This window comes from Panicum virgatum, chromosome 9K, assembly GCF_016808335.1.
Source record: "Panicum virgatum strain AP13 chromosome 9K, P.virgatum_v5, whole genome shotgun sequence".
Lineage (NCBI taxonomy): Eukaryota > Viridiplantae > Streptophyta > Magnoliopsida > Poales > Poaceae > Panicum > Panicum virgatum.
In genome coordinates, this window is record NC_053144.1 from 5,167,171 (window position 1) to 5,183,626 (window position 16,456).

The following is a 16,456-nucleotide window of genomic DNA, read 5'->3' on the forward strand; positions in this document are numbered from 1 at the left end:
TGTTTTGTGCTTGAGCTAGTTTAATTATTACCACTTTTTCTGTTGCTCTAAAAATTATGAAAAATTTGCAGTGGCTTAGTTCTTGTATGTGTAGTTCACTGAAAAAGTTTTAGGTGCATGTTCTATGTGCAAGTGCATGGATCTATTGTGGTTTAATTGCTTTTCTAGGTTTAAAATGAATACTCTCGATCATCGTTAAACGTTGGAAAATTTCTGAGGCATGCTTTATCGTTATCAAGTTGAGCTGGTTATTTTTGTACTAGATCATGTTTGCAAGTTAGGGTTTTGCTTATAGTTTGCCCTAGCTATGCTCTTTTCCTTATTTATTGTGGTAGTTAATTTGTTTCATGCCTGTGTGCTTTAGCAAAGCTAGTTCTGTCTCACTCCATACCACTCTAAGCCAGTTAGTAGTTGTTTTTGGAAGGAAACACTTCAGGCTAAAACGAGTTGAACTTCCGAAATGCATTGCTTTGTATCGTTTTGAAATGCATCTTTTTATAAGCACTCATGCTTTGCACTGAGTTCTAAATTGTTGCATGGCATATTTTTATTCATGTAGACGCCATGAACGAAGCTGTCCACGAGCTAGTTGCTGAGCCGGTCCAGGAGTTACGAGCAGAAGAGCCGCAGAAGGACGCCGTTGAGCCCACTCCAGAGGCTTTCGTTAACCCCGCTGACCTGCAAGGCAAGCCCCGGAGCATAACCATAATTTAAATTATTCAATGTTTATATAATTATTGTGCATTTACGTTCTAGGAGTTGATTGGAACCGTAGATGCATGATCCCTAGGTTTCCTCAGTTACTCTACTAGTGTGCAGGTCGTTAGTATTGCAATGCTTAATTAGGGCTCGGTAGAAGTCGAGTTATTCCTGTCACTCGCGAGCTGTAGGTCCTGGTTGCTTATGGCAAAGTGGTTTGAGAATGTATCTGTGAGAAAGAAAAATGGAGACCGGGCGGAGAGAAATTTGGATTATGGGTATGGAATGTATGGAAAGTAGCTTCCGCCTGTGTCGATTGAGGACCGTACCGTTGTTGGCCCTGATGACCGAGTTTGAACAGTACTAACCATATGCCGGAAGTAGGAGGTAGTCGAAACCGGTAAGCTAATTACCTGATTTGCAATGATACTTTGAATCGCGACCTGCTATTCTAGGAGTGGGATGATGGCGGGTGTTGGATTGTATGTCGCCTCCAGGTTCTCTGGGAGTTCGCCGTGAGGGACCCTTCACCCGGGTTTTGGCAGGCGTGATTCAGACGTCGGGGTGATGATGGGAACGGTTGACGTGTGTGGCCCGACGGGGTTTACACGTGTTGTGTGAGTTAGGTCCACCTTGCAAGGTTAAATCGGATCGATTCGCCGTCTCTCTCGGTTAAGAGAACCTTGGTCACTGCGTCACATCGTAGTAAGAAGTGGAATAAGTATTGAAAGGTAGCGATGGAATGCTTTACCTGTTGTTCTGAAGATTAATCTAATCTACCATGTGTGCTCTAGATGATTAGGCGAACTTAGTTAATACTTGATATACTAAACGGAGCTATAATATTGAAAGTAAGGATTCAATCCTAGCAGCAATTCAGCAAAAGAACTTCAGAGCCAAAAAGCCTTGCATGTCTAGGTAATGGGCTAAGTATACCCAAGGTCGGGTAAGCCTTGCTGAGTATTAGTATACTCAGGGTTGTTGTTGTACCCTTTTAAGCAGGTTGTATCCCCGCGGACTTCGAGGAGATCTGTGCGTCCTGGATTGGACAGCCGCTTCCTCCGGGTTGGACCGTCGAGTGGGCCCCATCTTCCCCGTGAAGTTTGGGCAGGTTGGCATCACATCGGTGGGCAGGATGTGGAGCTCACCTTGTATCGTCGTCGTAGCTATCGTATTGTATTTCGAATGCATTTTTAATCTTCCGCTGTGCTTTTGAACTCTGTTGTTTGTATTTAAACCCTTTTATGTAAAACTGGTGTTGTAAATTAATTTGAAGACTTCTGTGTGCTGGTATCACCTGTGCTCGTCTTCGTACGGGTCTAAGTGCAATTGTGATCCTGGAGTACAGTAGTTTAATCGGGATTTTACCCGACAGCCTGTCAGGTTACACCGTTTTAAGTGCACAGTAACTTGATTAAGTATTAACATGATGGTTAGTGCATTTAAGCCGGTTTAATTTGGACGGTGCGGCTACAAACATACGCATGAGGGAGCTGTACACCCCCATCCTGACCACAGGTTGAGTATCCATTGAGCCGCAGATTCCACTTGACAGGTTCATCAGTTAGAGCTTTTTTAAAACCACACTATTGTTCATCCCAGTGCCTGTCAAATGGCTTAAATAACATACAAAATAGAAAGTCAACCACACATGGGGATAGGAAAGCTCCATCTTCTATAACAGTCGTCAAGTCAGTTTGGATTGTTTTAACTGAAACTACACAGAGGGACAAGAAAAAAAGGCACAAGAATTGCACCTTCCGGAGCCGTTGCTTCTTGTCCTCCCCAGCTATGTTCTTAAGGGTGCAATTGTACCAGCAGTCTCCCACCAGTGGTGGATCGCCATGAGGATCACATATAGGTGTTCCTGGTGCTGACGGTACAGGAGGCTCGCCAAGCTACCAAACAGAAACATCAAAATTAAAGCTATGGTTCACAAACAGCTGCGGACCCAATTCTTCTAAAACTTGTATTGTTATGCCTAGGTCGAGTAATATTTGCTTGCTGGTACTAATATTATTGCCTCTGTAGAATATTAAAATGCTTAAAATATTCTTGAGAACCAACATTAAAATGCCTATATGAGATTCTAAAAGAACATTACTAACCCAATTACAATGCTTATGAGTTTTACCAAAATGCTAGTTGATTTAGCATAAATTGCCTAAAAAATGCTATCACAAAGCAGTACAACTGTGAGTAGAAACAAACATCAGTTAGTGAAGAACCTTAATGCTGCGTCTGTGTACAACGCCAGTGCAAATAGCTCTGCTTATGCTTGCAGCTTGCTGGTGGACAGCTGCTTGTGCTTGCTGTCGGGTGATGGTTCAGAGACGCTGCTATGGCTCCCCAGTGCAGCCTTGATGACTGCCCCCGGATCCATAGCCTTGATGGGCTCGGACTTAGCGAGGCCATGGAGGTGCTTGATGGAGAGCTCCTCGAGATGGAGGCAGGAGCGGAGGACAGCCTCGATTCCTTTGGCCCCGAAGTAGCAGGAGCAGACGGCGAGCTAAATCAGAAAGAAAGAAGATGGCAGATCATTAGAAAAAATGATAACTCAAACCTAAAGTGCATAATTTCATGAATGGAAAATTCATATGTTACACACAAGAAGATGGCAGATCATCAGAAAGTACTCCTATCTAAGCCTCTTACATAGGATCAATTTTTTATGGACAAATCCATGGATTCTAGTGCTAAAGAAACTCTGATTCCAGTCCAAGTAGTCGATAATCATAATAAGATCCCAAAGAAAGTGGCCAACAATATCACTAAAACATACTGGAGAAATGAAGTGCCCCTAGTGGCACGCGTAATGGCACTAAATTGCTTGCAATTCAATATAAATTTCCTTGTGAAATTCAATATAAAATGCTTAGCATGATACACTAAATTACTCAAAAAAGACCAAAAATGCATGTTGGTATGGGGGCGTCAGATCCAGCGAGGATGGTGTGACTTCAGGGACGTGGAAGGAGGAACCCGTCCATGCCTAACCCCCACTCTATCCCCAGCTCCAAATCTCCGAATTCTAAACCCATCCATGCCTCAATCAGGGAGAGGGGAGGGGGAGGGGGAGGGGGAGGGGAAGGAGGAACATTACTTAGCAGTGATAACCATGAGGCGAAAAACTGCCCCTGCGCGCCGCCGCATCGCCGTCCACACACTGCAGCCCCACGGATCCGTGTGCCGCTCCTCGCCCCACCCGCAGTCGCATCGGAGCCGCCGCTCCTCGTCCCAGTCGCCACCTCATCCTCGACGCCCTGCACCGCTGTGTCGCCACTCGCGGGCCCGCGCGCCGCTGCGGAGGGAGATCCTCGCCGTGACGCCATGTCCTCGTGCGTGTGCCCGCGCGCCACCTCGGAGGGCGAAGATCCTCGCCATGCCGCGCCGCCGTGTCCTCCCACGCGTGCCTGCATGTCGCCGCGGAGGGACGAAGCTGGTGGACGAGGGGAGGAGGAGGTTGCGGTGGGGTGGGGAGAGAAGGGGAGGTTGCGGTGGGGTGGGGAGAGAAGGGGAGGGCGCAGTGGCGGGGAGGAGCGGAGGGGAACGGGCAGCGGCAGTGGATCTGCCAAGGAAGGGGTAGGGGAATGGGGAGAGGAGTGGGTGGGTGGGTGGGGCGGAGAAGAATGGAAACCGTTCTAATTAAATATTTTGTTGGATGCTGAACCGACTCGGGCAGCCGTTCCAATGAACTAGAATACGGCCGGTTGGAGAGAAGTCATTACCTTACCAAAATGCTAGTTGATTTAGCATAAATTATCTAAAAAAATGCTATCACAAAGCAGTACAACTGTAAGTAGAAACAAACATCAGTTAGTGAAGAACCTTAATGCTGCGTATGTGTACAACGCAGTGCAAATAGCTCTGCTTATGCTTGCAGCTTGCTGGTGGACAGCTGCTTGTGATTGTTGTCGTGTGATGGTTCAGAGATGCTGCTGCGGCTCCCCAGCGCAGCCTTGATGACTGCCCCCAGATCCATAGCCTTTCTTAAGAACCTACTTCCTCGGTTCTAAATTATAATTTGTTTGACTTTTTTAGTTTATATAATTGATGAAAAGAAGTCCTGTGTGTTATTTCGAATTTTTCGGATTACAAAATAGAAAAAAAATCCGAACGCAAGTAGAAATTTTCCGATTTGCATGCGGCCTCACCCACACGTCTCGTGGGCACCTTCCCGATCACTGCTCGGACGTGTCAGCCGGCCGCGACAGGAACTCCTGGCTTGGTCCGACTCAAATCCATGGCGCCCGATTAGATATATGCACGGCGACGCGCACCCTATGAATCAAACAAGCTCTAGGCAAATTCACGCAACTATTTGCTTCGTCGACGATCAAGCTGGTGTTTCGCGAGTTGACGACGGCCGGCCATGGATTGGGTTCTTCTGGGCGACGGCTACGGGAGCGGAAGCGACAGCAACGATGGCGGCTGCCGTGAGCGGGTCCCCGGTGGCAGCGACAGCGCCTCTGAGGACGGCAGCGACAGCGGGTTCGCGATCGTGCGCGTCCGCAGAGACCGGCCCGCTGGCGCCGGCGACGGCGTCAGCGCCGCGCCGCCGCCGGCGATGGTGGTCGTGCCACAACCGGCGCCGCCAGGGTTCTTCAGGGTGGTATCCTACGGCGAGGCGTTCTCGGCTTCTTCTTCTTCTGAAGCCCTCTTCGGCGGCGCCGCCTGCAGCCGAGGCGCCGGGGAGATGGACGGCGGAGACACGGTGACGCACGAAGAGGATTGCGAGCCCGAGGTTGGGGAGCCCCATGGCACGGGGAGCTCCGTCGAAGCGCCTCGTACGTCTTCGCCATCGGGGACCACTGTCTCGCCGTGCAACAAGGCGCTGCCGGAGGTGGCCGGTGGAGTGGAGGAGGAAGACGCCGAGAGCTCCGGCGAGGAGGAGGACATGGAGAACTCTGGTGCGGAGGAGGAGAACGACGACGAGAGCTCTGGCGAGGAGGACACTGAAATCTCAGAGGAGGAGGAAGACGTCGATGGCGAGAGCTCCAGCGATGACTGCTTCGAGATCCCGGCGACCAGACACACAGCAATCGACGCCGACGCCGACATTGACGACTCTGATGATGACACTGTACCCTTTTCCAGGACGGGCACCACCCGCAATGCTGAGCAAGCCACAGGCATTGAAGTTCCTGCTCCACTGTTTTTCTGGATCGATGAGGATCATCAGCTTGACGACACCGATACTGACACTGACATGGAAGAAGAGGGGAGCTCGGAGCCCGTTCGTCGCGAGTACGGCGGCATTGATGACAGTTGCGGAATGGAAGAAAGCGACTGCGGCGAGGAATGTGACGAAGAGGACGGCATTGAAGGTTCGGAGGTGGAAGAGAGTGGCACCGACACCGAGGAAGAAGATTGTGTGGGAGAGAGCGACGTTGAGGTTGCTCCTGATGCTGATGTGGAGTATGGCCATGATGCTGAAAACCAGCGGCCGGAGTTTGTTGGTCGCAGCTACGATGACATTGATAGTGGCTCCGACATGGAAGAGGAGGTTGCTGCTGATGTCAATGTAGCTTTGCCCCAAGTTCGTTTGCCGCAGCTCCCAGGGTTCGTTCGTCGCAGCTACGATGACATTGATAGTGGTTCTGAGTCTGACACGGAAGAGAGAGACAATGAAGTCGATGCTGGTCGCAGCTACGGTGACATTGATAGTAGTTCTGACATGGAAGAAAGAGGCAGCAGGGTTCAGAGTCCGCTTTCGGAGTTCTTTTTTGAAAGGGCGGCAAGAGCTTTGCCGCAAGTTTGCTTGACACGGCTACCAGAGTTTGTTTGTCGCAGCTACGATGACATTGATAGCGACTGTGGCGTGGAAGATGGCGCAGCTAGTTCTGAAGCAAAAGGGAGCTGGTGTGATGAAGAAGAAGAGGAAGAGGAAGAAGAAGACGAGGAAGAAGAGGAGGAAGAAGAGGAGGAGGAGGAGGAGGAAGAAGAAGAAGGCATCGATGGTGGCGATGGAGGCGAGAGCGATGTCAATGGTAGTGCTGTCGCAACCAGTGTCGTCGGAGAGGATCAGCCGACCGCCGAGTCCCGTGGTGGCCGCAAGTACGACGGCATTGCTACTTCCGACTCCGAAACGGAGGAGAGCGACGACGACGACGCCATCCCTGGTGTTTGTGGGCTGTGCGGATACGTTGTTGAATTCGGCACGCTCCCCGTCGAGCTCGGCACCAGCATTACCGACTTCTACAGCGGCTTTGACCCCGAAGCAGTCGTCAGGCCTGCAAGGGTCGTCTGCAAGAACGGCAAAGCGATCTGCATCGTGTACGACGACGCCGAGCAGAGCGCCGACAACCCCAGGCCGGAACCGGGAGAAGCCACGGCCCGCGGCGGCGGACCAGAGGAGCACGACCCGTCAGGGAGCGACGACGGCATCGTCGACATGGAGGAGGAGGCGGCGCCCGGCGTGCCCGGGGCAGCGAGCCCGAGGGGGCCGGCGGGGAGCTGCGCGTGGACGCAGCAGGTCGCGCGGCGCGTCGAGGCCGAGTCTGACGCTCCGGCGGCGGCGGCGCACGTCCAGGAGGAGCGTGCCGGCCAACGCAGCGCGGGCTCGCCGACGGCCGACCTCACCATGTGCGCCATGGTATACCTGCTGGTCTATCTTGCGACTGGCGGTTTCTTCTTTTTCTGAGACTGCGACGATCTGTTTCAGTAGTCGCCCATATATGTGTTGCCTCATCGATAAAAATTGTAACTCGTTTGATTCAATTATGGGCTATGTGATTATAATTGATTTACTCGTATATTTCTGATTTATTACTATCATGTATCTAAACTTCCTCAAAGTCCAATATACATTAACCAGCCAACCGTCAACAACTTTCTTTCCTTAAAAAAAACGACAGCCTGCCGTCGGTAGGTAAAATGCCGCCTGAAAACAGAAACAGACTTACCAGGACTGGACGAATGCATTAACGCTCGCTTGTGTCCACATGCTCTTATTGCGGATGAGTCTCCTCTGCAGTAACTGCAGAGAGACTCGACCACTGCCGTGTGGCCCTAGTGATCACCTGGCCCGCGTGACAACGGCTCAGTCCTCCTACTGCAGAGGATTTGTTTCCCTTATTGCTTGGTGGCAACTAAAAAGAATTGGAGTCCGAACTAATATTTGGTCAAGTCAGTGCTGTAATATGGTTTGCTACTTGCTCGCGCTATCTCGTTACTGCATAATTGAATGGTGAAAACAGTCCCATAAAAAAACATCAAATTTCAGGGATAGTTATGCATTGGAGCTTGGAGTACCAGAAACCTGCTTTCAGAATGGTCAAAACTCGGCATTGCAGTATTCCATCCTGCAAGGGAAACCTGATGATGGTGTCCCGTGACTCTGGAAGCTCCACCCTCCAGTTTTGCAGTATATATGTTAGGCGAAATCCGCCTCGCATCATATGTTACACGAATTTTAAGTTACAACCATTACCAAATCTGTTGCCAGATGCTCAATTTCAAATCTCATCGCTTCTGCCGTGAACCATGACAGTGAATGATCTGCTTTACTAATAACCACCTGTAGAAAACTGTCTGCTATGCAAAAAGATCGTACTAAAACGGTGATGCAAAGTGTAAGCTATGTGCATCGGTAAACGAACTGGTGGCCGTCGTTACTCGTGACTCTCTAATCTTCTGCACGCATTATCTCGCCCATCATGATCCGATTGCTGTGAACCTCGAACCCCAAAACTGATGAGCTCAGCCTTTTACCTTTCTTCCCTTTCTTCTGAATACCCAATGCAGCAGATGTCGCATTGAACATGGAAGCTCCTCCACTACTTGCAGATTGGAATTCCAACCTGGTTATGTATTTCGGAGAACATAAATTTTCATTGTGTCAAACAATGCATGAGAATCGTCTACAAAACAAGGCTCAACGGAAGAAACTGAAGATGGCTTTATGCTATTTGATTATAAGCAAAGGTAAGGCGGTAAACACCCAACTTGTTCTTATGAATAATGAAAACATGTATAAGATTAAGAATACACAACCATGTAAACTTATGCAGCAAGATAACCTGAGAGTTCATATCCTCCATGAAGGCATTGGAGGGAACACAGTGACAGAATATTGTAATCTCATCGACTCATCTTGAGGTGCTGGAAACCAAATTAACGTGTTTCTACTTGTAGATAAAAAGTGTAGCACAGGAGTATCAAAATACACACGGTAACGTTACAGATACTAATGGACTAATCGCAGCAACAGTTGTGTACTGAAGAAGCTAATCAACCTAAGCACCGCACGAGCTATGCGTAACAAGGACCTGAGTAGTTTGCTATTTTGAAGTCAAAACACGTTACATCAATGTGCCCCTATTTTGTATATCCTGCTAGAAACAATTGAAAGCTACCCCTTTCACCTTTTATACAGTCCACAAGATTGCAATTTACCGTTAACAACTAATTTCATTACCATATATTTGGGAAACAATTAAATTGCAGTGTTGTGGAAGAAAATAATAATATCATTTTTGGACATCTGAGTGACATTTTATTTGTGAGCACAAAATAGCCAACAGATTGCACAAGGCCAAAGAAAGTTGTGTTTTTGAAAGATCAAAGATCAAAGATCAAAATCATATCACAGATACATCAATCTTGAAATCTAGTATTTTTTTAAGTCAACACAGGTGCAAGGACACACATAATGCATGCTACTACTACATATTACAACAAGTTTAACAGATAAAACAGACTCAAAATCAGAGAGTGATGGATGTGCATAATAAGTTGTAGTACTGAGATGTCCATGCACATATATTAAGTCAAGTAAACAAACATTTTTCACATCAAGCAAACAAAAAACCAGAAAACTCTCACGGGTTTAGTTGCAGTCTTGCAGACCAATTTTAACAGAAACCCCTCAAATGCTATTTAATGTATATTAGTCATAAGTTTGCTAGCAGAGGGTATAAGTTTGGCAAGGTCAAGGTCCAAAATTTCATCAATAAGAATTAAGAAAAGCTGACAAAGTTATCCCATAGCTAAGAACATACTTATCTTGCTTTGCATGCTCATGAGACCCCCAAAATAGATCCTCATCAGAATGCATATTGGAGTGACTGGAAACTCGGGAAGTCATTTGGAGGGTTGCATTAAACCCCAATGGAGGTGATCCAGAACCTTGACAGGATGAATCATTCCCATGACTCTGCTGGTTCATAGGCTCTTCTGCATGGGATGATGCTGGTACTAGTTGCTGCAGACTACCTGATTCCTGTTCTTCTTCCATCTGAATATCTCTGAGAGACAATGGTTTGTGCACCTGCAAAGGGTCAGTAGACCATGCTGGGCCAGGTACAACATTTGCTTCATCGCTCTTCCAAGGAACAAAATCTCCCAGAGATGGAGCATTTGGTAGAGGAAGAAGTTCATCCTTTTCTTGCTGGGCCTGCTTGCCAGGTTTTTCCTTTTCAATAGGCACAGGCATCACTGACGGATTAAATGAAATAAGTGGTGCTGAGGCTTTAACTGCAGAACCTTTGAATTTCTCTGCCTTGTTCCTTTTCTTTCTTGTATCCTTGACCTCAATGAAATCACTATCATCGAGATAATGAGCATCACACTGAGCAGCATAAGATGCCAAGGGAGGAAAAGATGTATAATCAGCACTATCTATGATGACAGCATCTTTGTCATTCGACTTTTCTGCCAATAAATCATGCAACTGGCTTCTCTTAGTCTGTGATACATTGACATTTTCTCGACCACCCATAGATTTGGTCTCATCTCCAAAATGTTGCTCAGAAGTTTGCGCCAAGCTAGCCCAAGGAACAGATGACACCGAAGGGGCTGTTGTAGTTACTTTAGCACTCTCCATGGCTGTTTGCTTCTGTGCTTTCAATTGTTCCTCTGCTTGAATTTCTGACAATGATTTAGTCCTAACATCTGGAGTAGGTTTCCATGGATAAGGATGGACAGAGGAAATTTCCGCATCATGAACTTGATTGGAGACATGAGATGATACGTTTTCCAAAGTTGCAACATCTTGATATGATTGAGGAAAACCTTTAGCTTCCAAAACAGCCACCTTGCTGTCCTCATTAGATTCTGAACTCACAGTTTTCTTAGATGGCGAGTCAATAACTGTATTTTCTTTTCCTGAAGGATCAATAACTGCAAAACCCTGCATGAGACCAGCAGAACATTCTTTCCGAGGTGCATAGATCATCATCTCATGGGGCAACGGTAGAGCAGGAGCCCAACTTTCCGAGAAACCACTAACCTCTGTACCTCTAGGCTGTTGCATCTCATGCGTACCATGACAAGGTAACTTCTGAGCAAGTTCAAGAATCTCTTGTGTTCTTTGAAGACAAAGCTTCAAACAATCACCAGACGACAACGCAATGTGCTTTGTCCCATAAGAAGGATCATAAAGCTGCTGCGTAGAACAATCATGAGGTAGGACCTGAGAAATGTATTGATGCTGTTGTTGCAGTTCTTGGTGCTCCTGCTGCCTGAGCTGTAGCATGTTGTTCGATAGAGAGGGCTGAGGTTGAGAAATTCCAGGCATCAGTAACTGCAACTGTAGCTCTGATGGCAGATACTGTTGTTGCAATATGTGTAATAACTGAGGCTCCTGAGATATTTCACTGAGAAACTTTTCTGGCTGCAAGGTTTGTGAATTCAAACAAGCCACAGTTGGTTGATTCTGTGTCACACAGTAATGCTGTTGACCATCAATATGTATTTTCTGAGAATTGTGCACATTTTGGCGCCCATGTACCTCTTGAGCAAGATCTATACCACTCATACCAGGATGCAGATTTCCAGACTCAGGAATAGACCGAAGTGGCAATCCGGAATTAGCAGTCGGTGCTTGATGTTTTCCTGCAGGAAGCAGTATTGACAGCAGGTTGACATCCTGAGATTGGGGAGCTTCTCTTGATGGGTCAACCATTTGAGGGAATGACGTTGAGCGTGATGTTGACTGGACTGAATCTTTGTTCTGTGCCTGTTCAACTGATACAATATCACTTTCTATTTGAAAGGGATTTCCTCTCTCTAACAGCCCCTTCTGTGCTGCAAGATAGTTTATGCTATTGGAATTCTCGCCGCCAGGAACAGAAAGATTGCCAAACGCACTGCAGGTCCATTCATTCATACCTGACATCAAAAGAAAATGGCATCACGTCATGATTGGCACAACATATACAGACAGAGATAAAAACAACTATCATGAAATGGGCATAAAGAATGACATTGATGAGAAACAAACCTCCAGTAACAGGGCCAGTTTCTGCTCTGGGGTTCAGGGTGTTACTAGACATCGGAGACTCCAGAAAGTGATTTCCAGCTTCAGTTACACTACCCTTCTTGTTTATGGACCCATTTTCGGATATATCAAGATACACTGGTCCTAGATGTGAGGTCCCTGGCATACTTCTTGGTTTGGTGTTGCTGAAGCCTGGAGGCACCCTTACTTTTGCTCGTAAGTGTGGCATTACATCCCCCAGTAATAAGAAAGGAGAATCATAGGGAGAACTTGCAACGCGGACTAGCAAATCAATACCATAAAAACCAGCCTCGAACCAACCGATGATGTCAGATCCAGAAAAAGGACCCTGGGTTCGCCCTTTTGGATCTTTGTAGTATAAAGAAAGGTTTTCTGGGCTGATAATGTTACCTACACCATCCATTTCACCAACTTTAGGTCCTGGGTCCAAGACATTGTACTGATGTCCAGATTCAGCAGATGGCCCAGGGATACGACCACAAATAGACTCAGATTCTTGTGGAGCAGTATAAGGAGATTTATCAGATTTCAAGCGGTCGCTCAAATCGGCATCCACAGGAATTCCTAGCAAAGACGAACATCACAGATACTAAAATTTAGTAAATAAGCTATAGAAAAATTATCTGGCAAGATAAAGCAGTAATGCATAATATCATGATTACAACTTCAAAGGCTAAGGATCCCAGATGCGGACAAAATGCAACAAAATGGATATCTATAATATTGCTATACACAGGATTTTATTGTGAAGCTGTAACTTCAGATGAAATAAATTGAAGGAAACGGATTGAATAATTTCACCAATTTGGGTACTATCCACAGAACATTTCCTAGTGTGCAATAATCTTAAATATACTGAGCCTGCAAACACATTATCCTTTTCTTTATTTCTACAAGGAAACATGTGGTTATAAGCTATCTAGTTTAAACAGTTGTAACAGAAAGGAACATCATAAAATATTCTGCTGGCTATAATCAGAAATGCATTTTTGCTAGTAAATTTGTCACTCTCAAGCATGAACTTATGTCTGTTGATATCAATCCATCTCATTTCAAACTGTATTTAGAGCACATTAAGTAATATTGTCGCGCAATCCTGGGAAAAGCATCACATGGGACGCTGATACTAAACCAAATATATTGAATTCACAATATATGCATAGGAGCTCTACCACATACCTCCGCTGCTGATGGTTGTTTCACCCTTGAAATCTTCACTGCTTCCTACCTGATCTTCTCTTCCAGCTGCATAAAGAAAGTGAAAAACAATCAACATGTGATTCAAGAGCTTCTGCAGATTGATAACAAAAGTCAGGAGCTGCTTCAAACTTAAGTTTAACTGTTCTAGTGGCATGGCATCTGGATTACCTTTTTCAACAGAACCATCTTTGCAAGCTTGTGCCCCACTGTTTGTGACATCCCCTCTTTCAATTCCTTTCAAAATAAACTATTGACACAATGAAAGTTAAAAGACAAGAATCTTATTATCATAAGATCTTCCTATGCCAGTAAAGACAAAATAATAGTAAAAATTACAGGCTTACCGCTTCTTCAGAATTAGGTGCAATGAGAGCAAAAGGCTCCATAGGATCTTCTTGCCACAGTGAGATCTCCTCAGTACCATCTAACGGCATTGCAAAGTTTGTAACATCAGTTGATCTGTAAATTTCAAGCAATTTCATCCTGCTATAACGCACAGAGTCTCTAGATGCACCACCAGGCCTATCTGAAAGTACGCCAAGGTGGAATGGGCGTGTAGTTCGAGTATTGACTTTGCTTGTAACAGATGTAAGCCTTCTGTGAGAACTTGTAGAGTTTGGGTTATCACTTTCCTGTCTCTCTCTACTGTATACAAGTGAAGCAGATGACTTCTGTGGTGCCAGGGAATGATGATGAGAAGTACCTCCTGTGCCACGGCTCGCAAAATAGCTGGAGTTCCAAGATTGAGAAATATTGCTGTTCCTTTCATTCCCCTTCTCAGGATTGCTAACATCTTTCCCAGTACCTGTATTGTGAGAAAAAACTTTTTCACGGGGAGTATCATCTTTTCTATCTGAATCTGATGACCTGTCACGCCAATTTTCAGAATCTTTACTACTGACACCCCAGCGAGCATTCCACTTATTATCACGGCGTTGGTCAAAGTTTCCCTCCTTACTAGATGAGCTTCCCCAACGCTCTCGTGGACGGCTATCAAGATACTGCTTGGAATCATCACAGTGTCGTTCCATCTTGTTCATATCACAATGTTCCTTTTCCATTTCCCTCCAACGATTACGATGGGAATCTGAATTTGGTTTGGTGGCATCATCACACCGTCGGTCATGGTGGCTAGCTATTCTATCAAACACAGAAGGCCTGAAAACATCTCTTTTCTTTAGAGTATTGTTCCTTTCATCACTGTTTCCTGATGTGTTTGCAGAATTAGAGTGGATATCATGTGACCCGGGCTCCTGCAACAAACAGATGAACATCAAATATATAACACATAATTAAATCAGAAACGACAACGTGAGGTAGCTATCTAAAAGAAATTCTGTTACTCAACAGTCAACTTGCTATTGTTACACATAACATGGCCAGACTAGCAAAAAGAACTGTTCTGGTATAGAAATTTACAATGCTTGAGCCCATAAGATCTTTGTGAGAAAAGAAGAGTGCAAAAAACTGGCTTGAACTATTGATAAAAGAAAATGTGATGTATACAGATCTTCTACCCAAGAGCACAGGTGTCTAAGGGATCATGCTATTTCTACAGACTACAGTAGCTATCCTTTACTTGTCTAGTGACTGTCATTACCTTATTTTCCCTGGGTTTTGGCTCAAGCAACTGAGTAGAGAGTGTGCTGTTGATATCCAGGTCCGATTTGTCTGCAGAGACAAAACGGTATTGTAAGCAAGCACAAAAACCATGGTGTTCCGAAACAACAAGTCTCAATATTTAACCAGAAAATAATTTTCTTATGTACAAGACATGGACAGTCCATAGTGAAACATAAATGTCAAAGGAGAGGGGCGAAACCACAACTGTAACAGGGGGTATTGGTTATGCTATATGTTTAATGCAATAGTGTGAATTTGCTTACACAGAAAATACCAATCTCAAAGCTAGCATGTAAAACAAGCGGTTGTCAACTTTTTCATTTAAAAAAAAAGAGGTTAAGTTCTTAGTTGTCACAGTAGTGGTAAGATCTTGCACTTCAAATCAGTAACTCCAACATAAGATACCATCAATAGCAGTGTTTTGTTACAGTGGATCTACAGAAAATGTTACTTTCAAGAGACCGCTGGAACTAGTATCACTGCAGGATTTCATAACAGTAAATGACCGACCAAAAGGGAACCTGATAGTGATCACCATCAAAACGTAATACCTATATGATACATCTCGAAAATATCAAGCATTCTAGGGTATATAGTAATGCCACTGAACACCAATGCACACAGTATATAACCATCAACAGCGTGTCGGGGATCAACTTACTGCCAAAAAATGTGTCAAAAATGAGAAAATTAGCACGGAACAAGCAGTAAGTGCTGCAATATTCTAACCTATCCAAAGTCCAAGCAGTAGTCTCACATGCTGGGCACACTAAAACACAACACCCACGCACATACAAAATCGCTCTACCAAAGAAACTTTTTTCAGTGTGACAGAAACTGTAAGATCGATCGTCCACGAAACAACCGAAGAAAACCCCAACGGGCGTCGCAAGCTCGCCAATTTGATTCACGCCTACGCCACCCAAACCCCGCAAAAACTACAAGCCGCACAAACGGCGCGCGAACCCGGGCACAGCACGTACGGAGCCGTGCGCGCGCGCGCGCACCCGAGAGATGGATCAACCACGCCACCAGCGGGAAATCAAGCCACCCCACCAAGCTAGGGTCCGCGCCAGCGGCCCAGCGCTCCAGTTCAAGCGCCCGATCGAGGGGACGCGGCGAGTTGGGGAAGGCGCAGGGTGGGGAGGGGAACCAGCCACACACCTGCGGTGTCCTCGGGAGGTGGAGGCGCGCCGGCGGTGGAGCAGCGGTTGGGGTCTGCATTCTCGCGGTCGCCCGCGTCGGCGTCGGCGCCGTCGTCGGCCATGGGCGCGGCGGGCGGCGGAAGCCCTAGCGATGGCTGGGGTTCGCGAGAGGGGAGGAGGAAATGGGGTTTTCGTCCGGGAGGGGAAGCGAGAGCGAGCGAGCGGGGAAGAGGAAGCGAGTGGGATGGGGGTTTACGAGCTTAACGAGGCGGATGCCAGAACGGAGACGTGGGATCGCGTACAAACCCAGCTAGCTGCTTTTCACGTGACAGTTTTTTACTCACGGGCCCTCGGCTTAGTCTGTAATTACGGATGGTCTCTGAGAAAACTTTGCAGTTTACAGCCTGCCCTTTTTTTTTTTTGCCAAACCTTCTTTTTTATGGAGCGGGGTCATTAGCGCTGCAAGTAGAAAACAGCGCACATGCACCAGTAGTTTGTACTAGCGAATATACATTTGACTTCTACTCTGCCTTATACTCTATTCTTT

At 46.3% G+C, this 16,456-nt stretch overlaps 1 protein-coding gene across 1 annotated transcript; it reads right to left on the reverse strand.

Annotated features, from left to right (window-relative positions):
• Positions 1-7,950: 7,950 nt before the first annotated feature.
• Positions 7,951-16,173, reverse strand: LOC120649579 (protein ESSENTIAL FOR POTEXVIRUS ACCUMULATION 1-like). Its single transcript, XM_039926413.1, has 8 exons — positions 15,929-16,173; positions 14,742-14,812; positions 13,486-14,394; positions 13,310-13,388; positions 13,121-13,186; positions 11,924-12,505; positions 9,702-11,811; positions 7,951-8,501 (listed from the first exon to the last, which is right to left on the reverse strand). The coding sequence occupies exons 1-8, from the start codon at positions 16,029-16,031 to the stop codon at positions 8,327-8,329; spliced, it is 4,095 nt and encodes a 1,364-aa protein (XP_039782347.1). The 5' UTR covers positions 16,032-16,173; the 3' UTR covers positions 7,951-8,326.
• Between the last annotated feature and the right edge of the window lie 283 nt (positions 16,174-16,456).